General features: G+C 39.6%; 1 protein-coding gene across 5 annotated transcripts in view; it reads left to right on the top strand.

Moving 5' to 3' along the window:
* The window catches only part of MACROD2 (mono-ADP ribosylhydrolase 2), a 913,271-nt gene that overhangs the window by 857,477 nt on the left and 38,012 nt on the right, over positions 1–17,782 (top strand). For all 5 annotated transcript variants that reach the window (XM_076335066.1, XM_076335065.1, XM_076335063.1 and 2 more), the window contains 4 exons: positions 1,154–1,222; positions 11,098–11,175; positions 11,806–11,880; positions 12,506–12,598. In XM_076335066.1, the coding sequence (XP_076191181.1) occupies positions 1,154–1,222; positions 11,098–11,175; positions 11,806–11,880; positions 12,506–12,598 (315 nt within the window). The remainder of the gene's footprint in view (positions 1–1,153; positions 1,223–11,097; positions 11,176–11,805; positions 11,881–12,505; positions 12,599–17,782) is intronic.

Here is a 17,782-nt window from a genome sequence, read left to right as displayed (position 1 = left end):
TGCCCTTTCTTGGCAGTAGGAAATGACCAGATTTTCTAAGATACGCAGTTGTATGCCTAAAACATTTCTAATCGCTATGACTGATCACTGTAAGGAGCAATCCTATCAGATGTTAAAGTTCTTATTTGTATTTTCTAAACCAAAAGGCATAACCTTTATCTGAGCGTGAGAAATTACAAATTGTATACTTCGATATTGTGAAAGAAAATGTAGGGGAAAAAATAGACACTGTATCCTTATCCAGTCCATTACATAAAGATTTATATATTCTTATAATACAGTAGTGAAAAAGCCAGTTATAGTGTACAAAGACTGGCCTGAAATTTTTCAGCTATTACTGTGTGGTTTTTTTAAAGTCTGGCCTCCAGTCTATCGTCAGTGAACTTCACAGTTAACACGTGGAAAAACAAAATGGCAGGTGGTTCAGAGCTCTGGTTTCAAGCTAGTTAAAAATACTCGGTGACTATATTAGGAAAAAAATTTTGTCAGAATCATCAGAGGCAAGTTTTTTGAAAGAAATGAATGGCTAGAAATGAAAACAAAGGCTTATAAAGGTTTTAGAACTATAAAAATTTCCAAGAAAAAGCGACAGTGAAAGTTAAAAAAATCTATTAAATTCAGGTACTAGTTTTATCTATTAACTACAGTAGTTTTATCTGCATGCTCTACCATTAAAAAACTCCAAGCCACAGATTTTCAGGGACTTGCTAAGTTTCAGGCCTGATTCATGAAAGCTTCTATTTTCAGGAAAGCATTTGCATGTAATCATTTTGATTCCAATGGGATTCATGGATATGATTAAAGTTGAGAATGGCTTAATTGTTTTTTCTCAAAATAGATGGATTAAATGAAAAAAGGAATCTCAAAGCAAATAGCACTACCAGCCTACCCATGAAACTGATAGCTGTTCCTCTCTCTGTATTATGAGAAATTGAAATATAGACTTGATCTGGCAGTATTGTAATGTAAGTTTACCCCTGGCTTAGGGAAGACAATCAGACCAGTAATGGCCTGTGAATGGATGGAAGCCCAGTAAATCAAATTCAGGTCTAGTATCTTGCCTCAATAAGGCGTAACGCTTTTTTTCAGTAAAGTGGTTCATCAGTTTGCTATCTAATGAATAACTTCTCTTTCATTTCCTTGGTTCTTATAGATGAGACAAAACCTTCAGCTGTAGCCAGCCTATCATCATCAGAAGAAACAGAGCTGAGTGAGGATAAAGGTACAGATTGTAAATTGTGTTTCAAAATATCCAGTCCCAAGAGGACATTTTGTAAAGCCTTATTTTCCTTTGTCTGGAAATTGCCGAAATCACAGTTAAACAATACAGAAATAGGTAAATGCTTGGATTTTCATTTACAAAAGCCTTTGTAATAAGTACTTGGTACCAGCTGTTGTGCTGGTAGGAGAGATGCTGTGAATTCCTAAGTCCCCTTGTTATAGAGGTAATACTAAAATATCATACATGACATATCAGAAATAAGCCCAAAGCTTGGGCTCGCTGGGGCGACTCGCAGGCGTAAAGTTAAGCATGCACATCTATCTTGGCAATATTAGCTCCCTATTTGGTGCTCTCCTGATGGGGAAAAAGAAAAACACAATAGCTATAAACACATCAAGAGGAGACAGGAGGAGATGAAGTCATAATTGGGAGGGAGAAAGTAATGTTTGTCTTGTGCAGACTGTGCTGGGCATTCAGATCATTTAGTTTGTGATAAATATTTAAAAGTGTCACGGGGCCAAATGACAGGGAGTTTAGGAAACAAGAGAGATGATCTAATTTAAATGTTTCAAGCTGAGATTTTTCCTGCGGAGTTGTTGGTTTACAGATAGGAACCAGTGCACAGACGTACTGTTTTTGATACTCTTATGATATCACACTATTAATTGCTTGTGCCGGTCTATGGTTTTTGGCATTTATGTCGGGGTATGTCAGGAAAAAGCCTGGATGATTTATAAAATGTTCGCTACTGGTAATTCAAAACAGGCGTTATGCTATCTATAATAAATACGGTCCATCAGTACAGCCTTCAAGAAAGACTAATAGAAAATTTTAATGGATTTTACTGAGATAACATAATTATTAAAATCCATTAACTTATTTATTTTAAAAGATTTAATGTTTAATTCAGCGTTGCTGCTTGACTCTCTTCTCATTTTTCTAGATAAGTGTGACGGGGTGTGAGATCTTGCCCTTTTCTTCCAAAGACACATGCTAGAGAGCCCACATACTTACCTCATTATGAGTTCAAAGCCTTGTGCAGGTTGATTTAGGTGATCTCTTAACTGATTGATTGATCCTGCAGGGAAAAAAAGCCACAAACCCTTGCTGGAGCGCTGGCTTTTGCTTTTGATATCTTCACAGATTAAGGTCGTGGCAAGGCTAGTGGAAGGCAAAATAGTGATAGATTCAGCCTCAGCGTAGTTGGTGATTGCCTGCCATTCATTTATCTTTTTTTGATGACATTTGGCCTGTTTATGTATACTGTATCTATAAGATCCCCCAGCATGTGTTTTTTATGTTTCGTAATATGAGGGTCACGGTGAGGCTTTGGGTTTGAATTTTTTTTTTTTTTGCTTGCTGTTTGCAGTCTTACTGAAGATCCCAACATTTTGGTATTGCTTTGAGTGCTTGTTCCTGACTATGAAGCCAGTGTCTTCTAATATGTTTTTCAATGCCCATCTCAATGTGTAACCACTCCAGTTTTTTGACCCATTGTATTAGTTGTCTCTTCGCAGGAAAGTAGCCATCTTGGTGCTATATGTCTCACTTTTCCTATAATATGCTAAGAGTACAGTGTTTTCCCCTCTTCTCTTGAGAGGTTAGCAGAAGAGAGAGTGCCCTGAGAAATCCAAAGGGTAGTTTCTCTTTGATGTCCTACCTCTCCTCAAAAGTAAGACAAAAAGCATCTGGTAGGGAAAAAGGAACAAGACAGACTCTCCTCCATATATTTTGTTTGTAAAGTCGTGTAAGTAGAAAAAAGGAATGGTGGGGAAAAGAACATGTTTTGGGATTTGCTTGCTAGTTTTTAAAATGTAACCAAGAATTTTGAACGATCAGGCCGCCACATCCACCAGGCCGTCCGTGGTTTTAATCCTTATTTCCGTTAGTGGATTTTCAACTTTTCAGATTTTAGATTTTGAGTTGTTTTAAAATGAATGCTAGTGTTACATAAAACTTGCAACCGCTTAGGAAATGGCACTTTTACAAAATCCTGGCATTTCTGAAAACACCTGCTGCTCCCGAAATAAATTTCAGCCTTCAAATTGTTTGCCCACTGAGTTAACACAGCTAAAACCTGCCAGGTTCTGGAACATACTCATTTCTGTAGTTTATCTTCAACTAAATGAACTGGATGTAAAGCATTTAAAGAAATTATGTTTTTCCAGTCATACCACCTAATTACTGTGAAAGGAGATTTGTGGCAAGTAAGTCTAGGCTGCATATTCCCAAAATGCATAGTTTAAACCACTTGGAATAGGTTTCCAAGCCTACTGTGGAAGCATAGCAGTCTTTCAAATGTCAGTTCTGGTGAGTGCACCAAAACAAGTATTTTGACTCCAATTAGAGTTGACTAATAGTTTTTCTGCTTATTTTTCTCACATTTCTGGGATTAGAATACAGCAAACACATTGAAATAGTTATTTATTGTTCTAAAATCTGGTGATACTCAAAACAGATCACATGCATCTCTGCTACCATGAATTTCTAGTATGTTTTTGTCTTACCTGAGTCAAGTTTATCATTTTTTTTAAAACAAAAGGGGAAGGATGGGAACAGGAAAGGGGATGTTTTGTGATAAGTGCGTGGAACGGTGCAGGAATCATGTTTTGAGGGGCTCCGATTAAAATGAAAACCTAATGTGAGATTACAAATCTGATATTAATGTGAAAGTATATCTCTTCTGTTATTCACAATAGAAGAGACACTGTCCAGAAAAAAATGTCCACATGGGCCCGGTTTGCATGTGGCCTTTGAACAGACTGAATTTTTTGAGTGCTCTGTCTGTCCTCAGGAAAAAAAAAAGCAGAACAGTCATATTCCAAGAATATCAAGATGTTTGATGTTATGCTGTGGAGGTATCCTCTTATTCCAGTCTGTGCCAAGTTTCTATTTCCACTGTCTGGAAATACCGCAAAGAAATGTTGCAATTTTACCCTTGAAAACTTGCATTCATAACTACTAGCTCTTGGGGGGAGAGCTGACATCTCTAGGCAGCACCTTCGTAGCGCTTCATTACTGTGCATATGGAAGTAGATCCTTTATACACAGCGTATTTCAAGTTAGAGATGCTTCTCTTTATGAAGTGTAAGGGCAGAACAAAGTGATTAAAGTCATTAATGTTTATGCAGCAGATAAAGCACGTATCAGACAGTCTGCACTCAGTCTAGTATGCCTGTCCATACAAGATTGTGCTGGGACTACAAACTCATTTTAAACGGACTGTATTGTATATAGCTGTGGATTGGTTTGAACCTTTTTTTTTAAAAAAAGAGTACGTGTGCGTGCACAGCCGTGCGTGTGTGAGAGAGTGAGCGTTCTGCATCTTCATCTCAGTTACCTGTCCTACAAATTACTATTTAACCTGATTTAATGATAGGGCTTTCTGGTAGAAAAATGAAAAAAGGAACTGGATTTAGTACAGGTGAAGAATGAACTCCCCATTATGCAGTCATGGCAAAGTTTCTGTGCACAATACGCTGATTTTAATTCATTAGCACTTAATAAGAACTGAATTTTCAATTGAAGGTCAACTAAATTAAATCATATGCTAATTAATTTTAAAAATAAAGTAGCAATTAAGTATTTCCAGGTGTTCACCAAAGTCTGTGCCCCTGTGGGAGTGCCATTTAAAGCAAGTCACTGTTTTTCTACATTCTCTGAAATGGAGTCAGATTCAGTGAGCCGGAGGGCTTATGTTGTCAGAAACAGAATTAGGTATATGCCTTGGCTAGGGGTTAGCCCTAAAAACTCACTTTGTGCAACCCAGAAGCCTGTAAGTATCCTGCCTGTAAAACATAATGGATACAAAATTCCTGTTTGGCCAGCTGTAGTTCTCACCATGGAAAAATCTTGATGTCTTAAAGACATAAATGATTGAGAAGGGATAAACTGAAAGACAGAGCATTTCAAATGCAGGGCAGCTGTGCAAATTGACGTAAATTAGACATTGATAATTGGGTGAAAAAGATTGACTGAAATGCCAATATGTTAAAAAAGAGGTGTTTAAAATCAGCTTTTAAGTATATATTAAGACATCTAAATGAATGACCTGATTTTCAGAAGTGCTGAGTGCTCAGCAGCTACCAATGAAATGTTTTACTTCACCCTTGGGCTATGATTAGACCTGGAAAATTTCAGCCTGAAAAATTTCAATTATAGGTAACTGAAAGAGAACCTTTTTAATGGAAGAGTTTCAATACCCCCAACCATAGCTGTGGCTCTGCATGCCAGCTACAGTGATAACGTTTTTCTCTCCCTTGGTTAGAAGGATTTCTATGAAAGCAAATTGGCGAACACAAGCTAAATGGTGTGGTTGGTGTTTTTTTTAAACCAGATACATAACCATCACCATCCAACCAAGTGCCTATTCTCCTAGCACCCTCCATAATGGTCACTTTGAGCTGTACCTAATGCGGGTTATTCACTTTTCCTTTTAATCTGACCTGTCTGTAGCATTGAGCATCCAGATGGGGTCCAGACCATAAACTACTCAAGAGGGATTAAAGGGGGCTTATAAAAAAGGTGGCGGCAGACTTTCTAGCAGGGCCTGTTGCGACAGGACAAGGGGGAATGGCTTTAAACTAAAGGGGGGTAGATTTAGACTAGATATAAGGAAGAAATTTTTTACGCTGAGGGTGGTGAAACATTGGAACAGGTTGCCCTGAGAGGTGGTGGATGCCCCATCCCTGGAAACATTCAAGGTGAGGTTGGACAGGGCTCTGAGCAACCTGATCTAGTTGAAGATGTCCCTGCCCACAGCAGGGGGGTTGGACTAGATGACCTTTAGAGGGCCCTTCCAACCCAAACTATTCTATGATTCTATGATTTCTGCTCTACCCTTTGCCAGTACAGGCAGCCACAACAGCTGACACTAATCTACTTAGCTGGTTTATTTAGATCCTACTTACTTTTAAATATTAGCTGACCTGGAGCCATCCAGCTGCGCTCCCGTCAGTCTGATGTGAGCGCCTACTCCTTCCATCTCCCCTTCCTCAACCTTTGCCTTCAGCTGTGCGGCATCTTCTCCTGGGAAGGGTCTAACCAAGGCGGCCAGGTTTTTCTCAGCTTTTTTTCCTTTCTCAGTGCCCTGTACAACAGGCCTTGCCCCTGACAGCAGCAGCAGGATGCCCACGGTTATCATACGAGCTGCACCTGAAATTTGTCTTGTGGACAGAAGGTGAGGTTAGAGGAGATGCCCTTCTGTCAGCTCGAAGCACGAGCGGGTGGGAGCATTACTCGGCGGACCCCACCTGCAGAGATGAACTGCCTGGTCTGTTACCCGAACACTTGCAAAAATACCTCTACAGGTTGTTGCACCTAAAAAGGTCTGTTTTACCAAGCCATATAAACTTGGGCTCCGATAAATCTAATCTGTCATAAAGATAGATTAAAATGAAATCTTGGTGGATATAAAAATAACGTTTTAAAGTCAAAGCTCAAGAATATCTCCCTAACTTCTCATAAATCACCATTTTATAGTACTTCATTTTAACACATTTTCCTCAGTTTATGAGGCAAAAGAATACCCTAATCATGTGGCAGCCTCCGTGCACACCATTACCTGTAATTTTAGACGCCTGCTTGATTTCTTTCACTCTGGAAATATTCCAGTCATTTCTCACAGTATCATGCTTAAAAAATAAAATGCACTGAACCTGTTTCTTTCATAATGACCAGCTTTTTCCCTCTTTAATCTTCTTACAGCTCCCTAAAACATGATGATTTATCTATGCTGTATGCGGGACCCAGGTGTGTTGCACATTAGAAACAACTCAGTAAATAAGCCATACAGAGAGTAGCTGGGGAAGTGAATTTTAAAAGATCATTAAAACCACTTAACATTCAGATCTTACCATTTCTCCTCTTCCTTAGCATTTGCAAAATTTTGTTTGAGCAGCGTTGCTTTATACAGTCAAAAAAAAAAAAAAAGAAGAATGGCATGGAAAAGCATGGGGGTTTATGTATGTTTTTTGTATGTATGTATGTTTTGTATGTTTATGTATGTTTTTTAGGTATGTAGACAAAATGGTGTCCGATTATTGGCAGGAAGGGTAGGATTGATAGTTTATCGCAAGCTACACGGTTTTCTTGGAGCTGAATTCAACATACAGTTGATATATTGCAACAGGGAATATACTTGGTGATTATTCTGATCGGCTTACTTAAAGTCCAAATATTTTCTTCACGGGTTGTTAAAGGTTGGGGCTAATTCCCAGGTGCATTCATCCATGCAGCCCCAGGAGACGGTTGTTTCAATACAATGGAGCGGTGCAGAGCCAAGCGCTCCTGAACTGGACGCTGCCACTGCTGCCACCAAGTAAAAGCAGGTTTGAAGGAACTAAGGGATGCTCAGACTTCAATGAGCACTTCAATGCTTGATGTGCAGTAGATAAAAGTGGCCTATTTTTGGTTCATTTGTGTCATTAAATGTCATGTTCGGTTCATTCATGTGTGATCAATGATGACATTAGGAACTGTGCTCCAGTGTAGTATCAGAAACTGATTATTTTCAGTCCTGCCTGGAGGAATGTTAACCCTTACAGTCACAATTTGTGGTTGCCCAAGGTAAATAGTGCTCAGCGTGTGTTATCAAAAAACTAAGTATACTGTGCTGCGAAATGATATCCTGACTTGAATTCTCTGGTACGACTTAACAGATAAGTAGCTGTGTTAGGAGAAGACTAACACTGCTTTGTGCCGTTTAAAAAATCAGAGTTAGTTCCCTAGCCAATTAGAAATGACTGAAGGCTGTAGGGATGGCCAGAGCTTTTGTAGACCCTGGAATCGTTTAGGACTATGGTACTGGCTTATGCCCAGTTGCATAAGGCTCTAAAGGGCTAAGCGAGCAGAGAGGACCAGCTGAGCCCAAGGAATACCACTACCCTACTGAAAACCTGCACGCAGAAACTAGTATGTCATCAGCATTTGTGGGATTCCCACCGCTGCTTGCAACTGAAATGGAGGTGGCACTCTTGCCTCGTATGCAATTTGGGAACAGCTTTTATTGACCTGTGCATTTGGTCTTACACTTTTACTCTTGCTTGGCTCAGATTTTCTTAATAAATCTGGGTTTATTCCTTTGCTTTATTTTATTCTTGTTAATCCTAAAAGTAAATCTATCTTTGGACCTTTTGGCTTGAATATTTGATCTAATATTTGCATTTGAAAAGAAGAAATCTTTGGTATGGTCTTGACCTTAAAGATTTTGAAACTCATAATCTGCATCCTAATGCAATGACTGATTTCTCCTGCTGACATAAGAACTGCAGACTCTTACAGCTAGGCAGTAACTCCTGTCCATGTTCTGCTCTTTTCAGAAACACACTTTATAAAAAATAACTTGTGCAAAATTATCATTGTATATTGCCTGGGATAATTTGGATTCCTGTGCAATTTTTAAATTGTTTTCTTGTACCCTGGAATGATTAGAAAACTGTTTATGACCAAAATGAAAGTTTAACACAAAATTACAATCCCGTAAGAATAAACTGTGCAGAGCCAGCTATGGGAATGTGTGAAGATGTGCCAAATAGCATAGGTGGTCTCTAGCTGTGGCGCCTAACGCTGGCGCTCAGCACAGCTGCAGGGTCAAACTGCCAGCTGTGCCAAAGGGTGGGAGTAGCAACAACTCCCCACACTGTGCAATAACCGTAGTTTGCCAAAAGCTACGTGATGCTCCGCGACAAACAGCAGCGTGATGGGGCACATACATCAGCCAAGCACGGGCCTCCTTAAACTCCATTTGTTATTATTGACCAAAGCGCGTAATTGTTCCTCTGATGCTGGGGATTGATTTTTGCATGAAATTGGAGTCATTCCTCATTCCAGGAGAAAAGGTGGCACCTGTGAACTGAGATTAAAGGCACAGGTCTGGGAGTATGAAGTACTGTGCAATAGGTGTAGGATAAGATAGCTCTAAGGGTTTGATGGGACAGAGCTGCGTGCATCTCTCCTGCCCATAGCAGGTAATACCACACTTTATCATCACTTTTGGCTGTTCGAAGGGCTGTGTTTGGGCCCTGGCTGCATGGTACTTAAGGCAGAGGACCCCTGATTCCACCTTTGTCAGTACAGTTCCTTTTACAAACATGCAACTAAATCATACAGAAAAAGATTATATTAATTTAGGGTATGGGGCTACAGGTGGTACAAATCTTGGCTTGTTTGATATCCTGAAAGCTTCGTCAAAAGCTTCAGCCAAGCCAGAATTTCACTGAATGGGTTTAAAGTTTGCTTGAAAAATTCCCTACAGATTTTTAGTGCCGTTCCCATTTACACCAAGAGGTCCTTCAACTCGCTTTTTGATTAAACTCAGAATTTGATGAAATTCTAATTTATTTTTGCTCTGATTCAGGCTGATAGGGTAATCCCTTGTAACTCATAGCACAGTGTGGCATCCTAGGCCAGCACAGTGGTCCAGCTGATAGCAGTGAGTAGTGTTTTAAGTCCACAGTAGGGTGAAAAAAAGTGCAGCAAGGGCAAATTTTAGCAAATTGTACATCAGTGAGATATTCTGCTTTCAAACTTGGATTTATAAACTTATTGTCATGCCATGAAAGAAGTAAGAAGCTGTGCAGGTAATTAAATATTTGCCTTGGGGGATTATTTGCAGTTAATTAAAGCCACACACTTTCAGTGCATACCTTTTCTACAGATTATTAAGTTTGGATCAGATGTTAACAACCCAGCTTTCTCACTTACCCATCAGAGATTATTCTTGGCAAGTTTCAGGAACAGAGCATTACAGAGGCATCCTTTGGTATATTGTAAGATTTGCTCTGCTATATTGTAGAAAGAGATCTTCCAGAAGTAGAGCCCTAACAAGACTGTCATAGCATAATGTATTATCATGCACCATAGATCTTTTGGCACTGTTACTTAAGTTTTCCATCTAGCAGCATTTTAGAAAGTGTTTCACTCTGGAACACAAATAGTGATTATCTGTTACGGTTGTTATGACCTCAAGTGTACTTACCCCTGTAGTTTGCAGAAATGTCCAATTATATCAGCGGTGTTTTTTAACAAGGCTCAAAGAGAGCTTTTTATCCGGTGAAAGCTGTGTGTTATGTGGATGAGCAGAGCGAAAACGGGTGGCTGTGTTGCTGTGATTTCCTGACTGCGGTGGAATGATGCATTTCTCCATTCCCACGCAAAAACTAAGGAGTGGCTGTTGTCAGAAAATGTCATTTGACACAACAAAATAATGCCCTGTGTTTATGAAGACTTGCAGATAGCATAGTAATTGGACTCGTCATCTAATTTAAACCTCACTGTGCCACTGGTTCAGGACACGGCTTTGGGCAGTTCATTTTGCTGGTCTCCCCCAAAAGGAAAAGCAGTCTTGGCCACGATAACGACCTTGGAAGTTCTGTCATCAAGTGAAATGAGGCTAGGATTTGCACTGAGATTTATAGGACTTAATGTTTGTCAAGCTTGTGGAGGTCCAACCACGAAAAGTGCTGGTGTTGCTCTAAATAAGTAAGAAATCACTATTTATCAAGTAGGTGGTTTGTGCTGTTTCTCGTAGCTTTGTGCCACTCTGTTCATTAGAAATGAAATTCTCAGTAGCGCTGCTGATTATTCTTACGCGTCCTTTCTTGCCAGCTCCTTGTTTAACGTTTGTACTACAGGCAAAAAACTGCTCAGTAAGTGTACAGATTTTGAATTCAATCTGAATAATTGAAACCCATGAGTATACTTTTGTAGTATATAAGTCTGTAGTTAAACAGATAGAAAATCTGTCAGCATATCAGAACACCAGATATGAAGCTAGCACCTAAGGGCTAGCTGTGTCTGAAGTAACTACCAGACTTTTCCAGCACGAAAAACTGCTCCAGGATGTTTGTTTGTTTGTTTGTTTGCTGTTTCCTCAGACTCCCTGAAAGATTCCAAAGGCACATGGGAGAGTGACCCAGTGCATCCCGTGGGATGTGAACAAGATCGAGCTGAAGGTAAAGTTTTGTATCAAAATTCTTTAAGACAGAGATAATGAACCAGTTGGGAACCTTAGTTCTTCCAGTTTCAGCATCCAGTGGTTTTCAGCCTGACCTCTGCTGTCTTAAGAAAACGCTGTCAGCTAGCAGAGGTTGTGTGCCAACCAGTTGTGGTGCGGTAATCTCTGGTGTTGCTGGAAAAGACACACGTCTCCAAATATGTGGGGTTTTAACCATATTGATCCTGGGTGCAGAGCATTGTTATTGTTGTCCTTTTTGTTGTTGTTGTTGTTCTAAAAGCCTGTGGGGTGATTCTGTACCTTCTGCTAAGTCAACTGTCAAGTGTGAGCGCTTTACAACAGCTCCTGTGAGAATCAGTGTGTCAAGGCTGAGCTACAAAAGAAGAAAAAAAAAAAAGTTGTTTCTGGGTCAGTTTTGACCAGCCATTTAACATACTTAATGCTTAGAGTTTAAGCGATATTTTCATATATACAATAATTCCAACATTGTTTAACAGAAAAAAAAAAAGCAGTACTTGGCTGAACAGGACCGTGCTATATGTTAGGTTCGTGTCCTGTTTTGACGGACTTGCCATTGCCTGCACGCAGCCGTCGTGCTGATGTCATTTTCAATTTGTCACGTTAACAGGACAACAGGGTGTTTCTGCAGAGGAGGAGATGAAAACTGGGGCAGATTCCCAAAGCTCCTGCATGGAAATAGAAGGTACTGCACATGTCTTGAAACCAAAGAGCAAGATTAACAGGCAAAAACACTAGTTATTGCTCAGATATTATCAGTAGTGTTTAAGTTCCCTTTCTTTCTCCATACCTACTAAGCTAAAGCTGTGGAGCTGGATCTTCTTATGGTAACTCTAAATTCAACCCTGAGCAGGGGAGTATCTGGATTCTTGGTGATAAAAGCCGACTTTTTAATGACTGCAACTGTTAGAGAAAGAAGTGAACATTGCATTTCTTATTCCTGACGACAAGCGCTTCAGCCTTGTACGTTTGGAGCACTGAATGCTCTGTCCCCAGTCCAGCAAAACACTTGAGTACATGTGTCTGTGGGCTTGCGATGAGTCCCAGTGAAGGCCCATGCTTGGAGCTAGGCACATGGGGTTTTTGTGCTAAATCCCAGAAAGCGCAGCATCTTGGAGGATCAAGGCCTTGTTCTCAACTATAGCCCCTTGGATTTCCCTGAGACAGCTTTTGTATCTGTATTCTTGGGGAAAAGGATCCTTTTCCTCTGCCAGTGTTTTTTAATGGTAATCTCTCTAGCGTATGTTAATCCTTTTATGTCTGTTCTGAAAAGCCTTACTGTTCATCTTCTTTTTATCAAATTTATTCAGAGGCATTGTTGAACCAAGAAGACACAACAGAAGTTGAGATACCTTTGATTCATGGTGCAGAGGAAAAAGAAGAAGAAGGAAAAGAAGAAGGAGGTGAGGCTCCTTATAAAATAGATTGAGATGGAGAATGCTGCTGGGCTCATGTTCTCCTTTTCTATTGTGAGGAAACGTGGAAAGAGCACATAAAAACGTGGGGTGTTTTTTTTCCTAAGAAAAATCCTTTTTTGCCTATTCTTGAGTGTTGTTTTGATATATTGGACTTGGATTTACATAGGACAATAAGTGCAAAGAAGTGCACACTCAGGTTCTAAAGTTACTTTAAAATAAATACTCTTCTCATTGTTGGTTTTCTGCATTAAAGTGCATAAGGCTGATTAAACAACCAATTTATGTCCATTTAAGTACCCTCTTGATCATGTTGGCTAGAAGCATCGAGAGTATTTACAATAAATGGGTATGATAATTATTTGTGAGGTCTCGTGGTTTAACCCCAGCCAGCAGCTAAGCCCCACACAACCGCTTGCTCACTCCCCCCCCCGGTGGGATGGGGGAGAGAATCGGAAGAGTAAAAGTGAGAAAACTCGTGGGTTGAGATAAAGACAGTTTAATAGGTAAAGCAAAAGCCGCGCACGCAAGCAGAGCAAAACAAGGAATTCATTCACTGCTTCCCATCGGCAGGCAGGTGTTCAGCCATCTCCAGGAAAGCAGGGCTCCATCACGCGTAACGGTGACTTGGGAAGACAAACGCCATCACTCCGAACATCTTCCCCTTCCTTCTTCTTCCCCCAGCTTTATATGCCGAGCATGACGTCATGTGGTGTGGAATATCCCTTTGGTCAGCTGGGGTCAGCTGTCCCAGCTGTGTCCCCTCCCAACTGCTTGTGCACCCCCAGCCTCCTCGCTGGTGGGGTGGAGTGAGAAGCAGGAAAGGCCTTGACTCTGTGTCAGCACTGCTCAGCAGTAACAAAAACACCCCTGTATTATCAACACTGTTTTCAGCACCAATCCAAAACACAGCCCCATGCTAGCTACTATAAGGAAAATTAACTCCACCCCAGCCAAAACCAGCATATGAGGTCATTAATAGAGATTTAACTAGTAGTTAACTAAAACTAGTAATTCTAATAAAGAAACCAATATTTGGAGCAGGAACACAGAGTCTTGCTGAAGCAGTAGTTTTTTCTGGGAGTAAAGTATTTAAATCCTTAGGAATGCTTTTGCAAAGAAATGTAGAAGTTTCATTTTAAGTGTTGGACACTTCTGGGAACCCTACATTCAGCTCACTGTTTGTAACAGGCACATGGTTATATAAAAAATAACATATTGTGTAAATAATTCTCTAATTGTAAAGTAACTGCAAGTTAATAATTATATGGTCATTTGTAGAGCGCAGGGATGAATTTTGCTGTTCCAAATTAAAATGCAGACATGATTTTTATTGAAAATTCAGGTCAATCCTAACTGTGTTGTCCTAATTATGAACTCATTTTCCCAGCCAGATTGATACCAACTTAATTGCAAACCTGTGTTAGCAATATTGACAGTTTTCTTCACTGCAAACCCAGGTTAATAGAACCTCTTTGTTCATATACAGCTAAACAACATTTCCTCTCCTTTTTTTTTTTTTTTAATTGCCTGTTCAAGTTGAGACTAATCACATCTCTTTATTATCAGTCATGTTAATGGTATCGGGTTTGTGCTTTATAACTGATGGTGAAAATAGAATTGATATAATCCTTACTTCAAATCCAGGTAAATGGTATTGCGCTACCTCAGTTGCAAATCCAGGTTATATAATACAAGCTGATTGCAAATATCAAAGTCGTTACGTTAATTTCCTCCTAATAGAAATTATTTACATTTTATTTTATGCCTCATCAAAAGCAAGTTGGACAAAATGTACTTTCATTATTTGTACATTTCCTTCTCTTTAATACTTTAGTGTCCCCTACAGCTAGTCACTGTCATTTAGTTCTCAGTGGAGAGATTATATTTTACCATCTGTTCTACCTACTATTAAAATATGCAACATTAAGGAAACGAAGATAATGTCAGAAAAGGGTTGTTCTTGGCACTTTCCCTTTTCCTGCCCCTGATTTAAAAGGTTCAAGTACTAAGTAAGTGAAAGGTTCTTTCCAAACATTTTGGAACGTGTTCCTACCTGGGGGCTCAGGTATTGCTCCTGTACAAGGTTCGTCTAATCCAAAGCTGGTTGAAGTTCATAGAAGGACTCTCATTGATTTAAGTGAGTTTTCGGCCAGTTCCTTGATAAGAGGAGATGATGTGTTGAGTCTACATGCAGGATAACAGAACTTGGGTAACTGCATAGATATTCTGTTTAGCTTCTTCCGAACATACTGTCTTTGGGTCAGGGAAAATAAATGGGTGCTTTTTCAGGGTTTTGAGAAGGGAAGGAAATTAAGGCTTTCCCTTGCTTTGTTTCATTCTTCTGGGTATAAGAACATGTAAAGCACACTTGGCGCTCATCTTGCTAGATGCTTCCCATTCTGGTGGGCACATACTCTGCCGTGTGATTTTTGGAAGCGTGCCACAAAGCAAGGTGGATCTGGACAAAAAGAGGTAAAAAAAAAAATCAGCTGAAGTTCAGGCTGATAAAATAAGATACATTCCCCAAAGACAGACTCCTCTTAATGGAAAGAGATTACCTTGCATAAAACAGAGATTTAATATGTAACGTTATTTTATGTAACCCAAGTGCTACCTCATAAACTAATTCAGTTAAATAGTTTTCCAGCAGCATCCGCAGTACATTTGACATACGATGAAATGGCATATTTTTCTCTAAGAACACGTGATAAAAAGCTAACATGGGATTGCTACTCCCATTAAATAGAAATACACGGATCTTAAGTGGTTAAACTGCAAACTACCTGGTCTTTCTGTTCTACATCTGATACTTTTTTGGTGTTACCAAGCTCATCCTGGAGCAAAGGGCAGCACATAGCTGCCTCTCTCTCTCTCACCGGGAGCCATTAGATTAATGGGAGTCATCTGTGACCTGTGCTGTCCCCAGCACAGGTGGGGACACTGTGGAAGTCACTAAATGACCAACAAAGATCAAAGTCCCTTTTCCAACCTAAAGCTAGATTTCTGCTTAGTTACTGATTGTGGTTTTGAAGCGTGCTAGGAATTTTTTCAGTGATCTGGTTTTCTGTGGAAAAATGACTGTTTCTTTCTGGGTTTGAGATGTGTCTCAGTTTTTGCAAACGTTTGACAAACTGTAGGTAAGCTTCTGATCTAGTTGTGCAAGTTTTACTACCAGCTCATCTATGAGTTTTGGGGGATTTTAGGGCTTGCAGGGTCCTTTCTGTATAGCTCATTTGACTTCACAGCTCCAGGGTCACGCCGTAGTGCCTATTACCAAGGAGTCACGGATCCTGGCACTTTCGAGGTTCTGGGGCGCCAGGAGCCCAGAGGAACGAAGAATCAAAGTCTTGGCAATCTCATTACTGTTTCCCATTGCCAGCAGTAAGAAACAGGCCAGATTACCCTGAAGAATTTAACAATGTAAAGCACTGTGTGTGTTTCATGAAAACCTGCTGTTGCTTTTTCCAAAATCAGTAATAAAATATAGCATGTGCCAATTTATTCCCTTTTTTCCTACCGTAACTTAAAGTTATATATTGCTAGGGAGCAACTGAAGAAAAAAGACAAACTAAGGTGCCTTTTTAATTTTTTTTCCAGCTACCATAATGCACTCATTCTAGTTCACAAAAGAATAATGAAAATCTGTGTTTCTTATAAGATTAGGGAATATTCTCAAATCCCTTTATTAAAAAGCAGAGTAAGTGGTGATCATTGACCTATTTGCTGACTAGGTAAGTGTACATGCTTTTAATAGCCCATTCGGCAGTCCCTTTATATGTATGCTTGGAAATAGTCCTGTCATGTTGTAATGACCATGCATTCAGCATTTAGTTGTAGTTTTAATCAGCACAGTTTTTCCACAACACAATTTGCAGCACACGGAAATAAAACTCACGTTTATTTGTGTGCATATGTAGCAATTTCCTCCTCGGAGCCTGCTCTCCCCTCTATTTTCTTATTTCCCACCTCTTTCTATCTCCCTTCATCAAGACATTAGCTACGATGATTACCCATACTGATCACCTTTGGAAGTTGCTTAGCTCTTTGGAGGATAGGATTTCTGTCAGAGCACTGGAATATGAACAGAAGTAGCCGTTATTTCTCTGTTGCCTCTCTTCTGTATTTGGGCTAAAATATTTTGTTTTATTGTGCTGTTTAGAACATGATTCGAGCTTGACCTGGGATGTTTCGCCACCCAAGAAACAAATTTAGAGTGGTTGGGTAGCATCCTCCCTGGGCAAAGGACACATTTATTTTCCGTTTGACAAGTCCAGAAATGCAGAAGCAGGTTGTTGCTGAAGCACAATCAAGGAGCAAAATGCCATAATTTATGCCTATAAAAAGGATAGTAAAGTGTCCAGGGATTTAGCTTAAGAGCAGGACACAGCCCTTACAATGTGCAGTTGCATCTTAGCCTTGTTTAGGGAACTGTGTTAACCATCTTTTTTTCTGTATGAACCATGCAAAGTTAAGGCAGGCTTGGGAATGGCCTGGGGGAGGTTTCACAGTTTAAATCATTTGCAGTATACATGATTTCTTTTGCCGGTCTTCTGGTCAGTGCCTGTTTACTGTAAATTTGAATTCTGCCTAGTTTCTGTTCTAGCTAAGCCCAGTTTCTCTCAACAGTCTTTGTTACATGAATAGCTATGTAACTCTGTAGCCATCATTTCGTCCATTCTTCACTTAAACAGCTGGATTTTCAGGTCATTTAGCCATCTGTACTTTAGCAAGAGAGATAATTTTATGGCATAATCTTGGAGAGAATTAAATATTCCAAGACCTGGAGGAAAAGAGCTCTCCATTTGTTATAGTTTCAGTCTCAGGCATTTATAGGATTTTACATGCATTGGTACAGTCATAAATAATGTCAAAATAATGACTGACTTTGATACAACATTGTGGCTATAAAGAAACAAAATACTGCTTGAGAAAGATCTTTTCGGACAAATCTGACATCTTTATTCTTGAGTTATGGCAACTGTAACTATCTTTTATTTCTTAAACAAACTTCAGTTAAAAGTGGAGATGCATGAGACATTTTGGAAAAAAAGATATTTTAAAAATATTCCTTATATATCTTTAAAAAGATATTTTCTTTTTGTTTGGAAAGAAAAGAATACAAAGATATTTTGGAGTGTTGTGGCTTCTGAAGATCTAGTTTAAAGGCTC

Source organism: Aptenodytes patagonicus, chromosome 3 (genome assembly GCF_965638725.1).
Source record: "Aptenodytes patagonicus chromosome 3, bAptPat1.pri.cur, whole genome shotgun sequence".
Classification (NCBI taxonomy): domain Eukaryota; kingdom Metazoa; phylum Chordata; class Aves; order Sphenisciformes; family Spheniscidae; genus Aptenodytes; species Aptenodytes patagonicus.
Note: the sequence above shows the minus strand (reverse complement) of the source record. Positions and strands in the feature narration are given on the sequence as shown.